This window comes from Pseudomyrmex gracilis, unplaced genomic scaffold (assembly GCF_002006095.1).
Source record: "Pseudomyrmex gracilis isolate BER0280 unplaced genomic scaffold, ASM200609v1 scaffold_841, whole genome shotgun sequence".
Classification (NCBI taxonomy): Eukaryota; Metazoa; Arthropoda; class Insecta; order Hymenoptera; family Formicidae; genus Pseudomyrmex; species Pseudomyrmex gracilis.
In genome coordinates, this window is record NW_018021425.1 from 45336 (window position 1) to 46961 (window position 1626).

Genomic DNA, 1626 nt, shown 5'->3' on the forward strand with positions numbered 1-1626 from the left:
AGTATTTTGTGACTCCAAACTTTCTCCGTGTTTCACGCACGCGTGTGTGCGCGCGCATGTGCATATGCGGGCGTACGTTTATGCGTGTGTATTACCGTGTTTGTGCTAGTGTGTAAATTTGTGTTAGATGTTTAATTTCTCAGATGCTCAAATTGATGTCTTCCGACTTCCTGGCATTGTCCCAACCGCACATAAAAGCTATTTATTAAGCATTACATTTTGCAATTGATCGCGTATGATGAGAGTTACCTCATCATAAATGCGGGTTTTAAGATCTTGAAGGTCTCGCGCGCGCGCATGCACACACGCACACACACATACGCGCACATACACACATAAACACACACGCGCGCGCACAAATACACGTGCGTGAAACGGAGAGATAAATATATATATTTCTATTTATATTTATTCCGCAACAAACATTTAGTAAGGCTTCTATAACCGTTTAAATTTCGCGTTCTTAATTTTGTATCCAATTAGTTATATGTAATTGTTTAGTGAGTGTATTTAATAAAAATTTGTATATATTATCTTATATATTTTTAATTATACGAAAAATATATTTTGAAACAAAATTACAGGGAGTTTCAACGAGTCTACGGTTTTAAATTGCTATAATTTTTTGAATATCTGATCAGATTGTCACCAAACTTTGCAGAAATTTATTTAAAGTTTCAAGGTCATTTAAGGTCATTTTGTTTTATTCTTATTAACGGGAAGAATCTCAAAAAATTTTAATTATTTTGATTACAATATTACAATATTTAAATTGTTTTGTATGTAACAATTGAAATATAAACAAAATAGAAAACCATTAGTGCATTAATATTTGCAACAAAACGCAACTACCAATTGTTTTCTTTTTCTATAGAATTCTTGGAAATAATTAACCTTTTAGTGCTAGAATGAATTTCCCAAACTTACTCAAAAGTTGTAAACTGATATCTTTACTAAGTATTAGTTTAGCGCGAAAGCCATGAATAAATACTTTAGGGCCTTAGCAATGGTAGCAGTCGTTGACAGCGTTATTCGTTTAATAGCTTTGCGAAGTTTGAATTTTGAAGTGTGAAAAAGGTCTGAGAGACCCAAATCTGGACAAGACGTTAGCAGTTCGAAAAGTAAGTAAATTTTTTCAGTTTGAGTATTTTTACTATATTAAATGTTTGTTGTTTTTTTTATAATTTTATCAAAATATATATATATATTTAGATCAATCAAAGGACGAATAAGAACCGGATGTTAGTGTATGTTTTTTGAAATAACTATTTATTGTTGCAAACGTTTTGATCCTTAGTTGGGATCTTCATCAGTGCGCAACTGATAATACAAATTGAGTATTAAATAATGATGGAAAATGTATATTTATAGCGATTTATTAGGTCATGGCGCGCAGAAACGTTTAAAACGTTTCTTAGAAACTACTTAAAATGTTTTAAATCTGTTTTTTTATCGACGCAAAATTGTTCAATCATTTTATTACAAAAAAGAATATGTTAAAATACTGTAAAATACTGTAGTAAACATGGTCTGACCCCTAGGCCAGAAAATGTTTTTTTGTGTAGCTGTGTAATTAAACGCAACTTAAAGAAGATCGATCTGGGAAACTCCCTATTTTGACTTCAG

The 1626-nt window shown here is 31.4% G+C and overlaps 1 protein-coding gene across 2 annotated transcripts in view; it reads left to right on the forward strand.

Annotated features, from left to right (window-relative positions):
- The window catches only part of LOC109861567, a 32769-nt gene extending 31666 nt beyond the window's left edge, over window positions 1-1103 (forward strand). For both annotated transcript variants that reach the window (XM_020441264.1, XM_020441266.1), the window contains exon 5: window positions 1044-1103. In XM_020441264.1, the coding sequence (XP_020296853.1) occupies window positions 1044-1058 (15 nt within the window). In that variant the 3' untranslated portion in view covers window positions 1059-1103. The remainder of the gene's footprint in view (window positions 1-1043) is intronic.
- The last annotated feature ends 523 nt before the right edge of the window (window positions 1104-1626 follow it).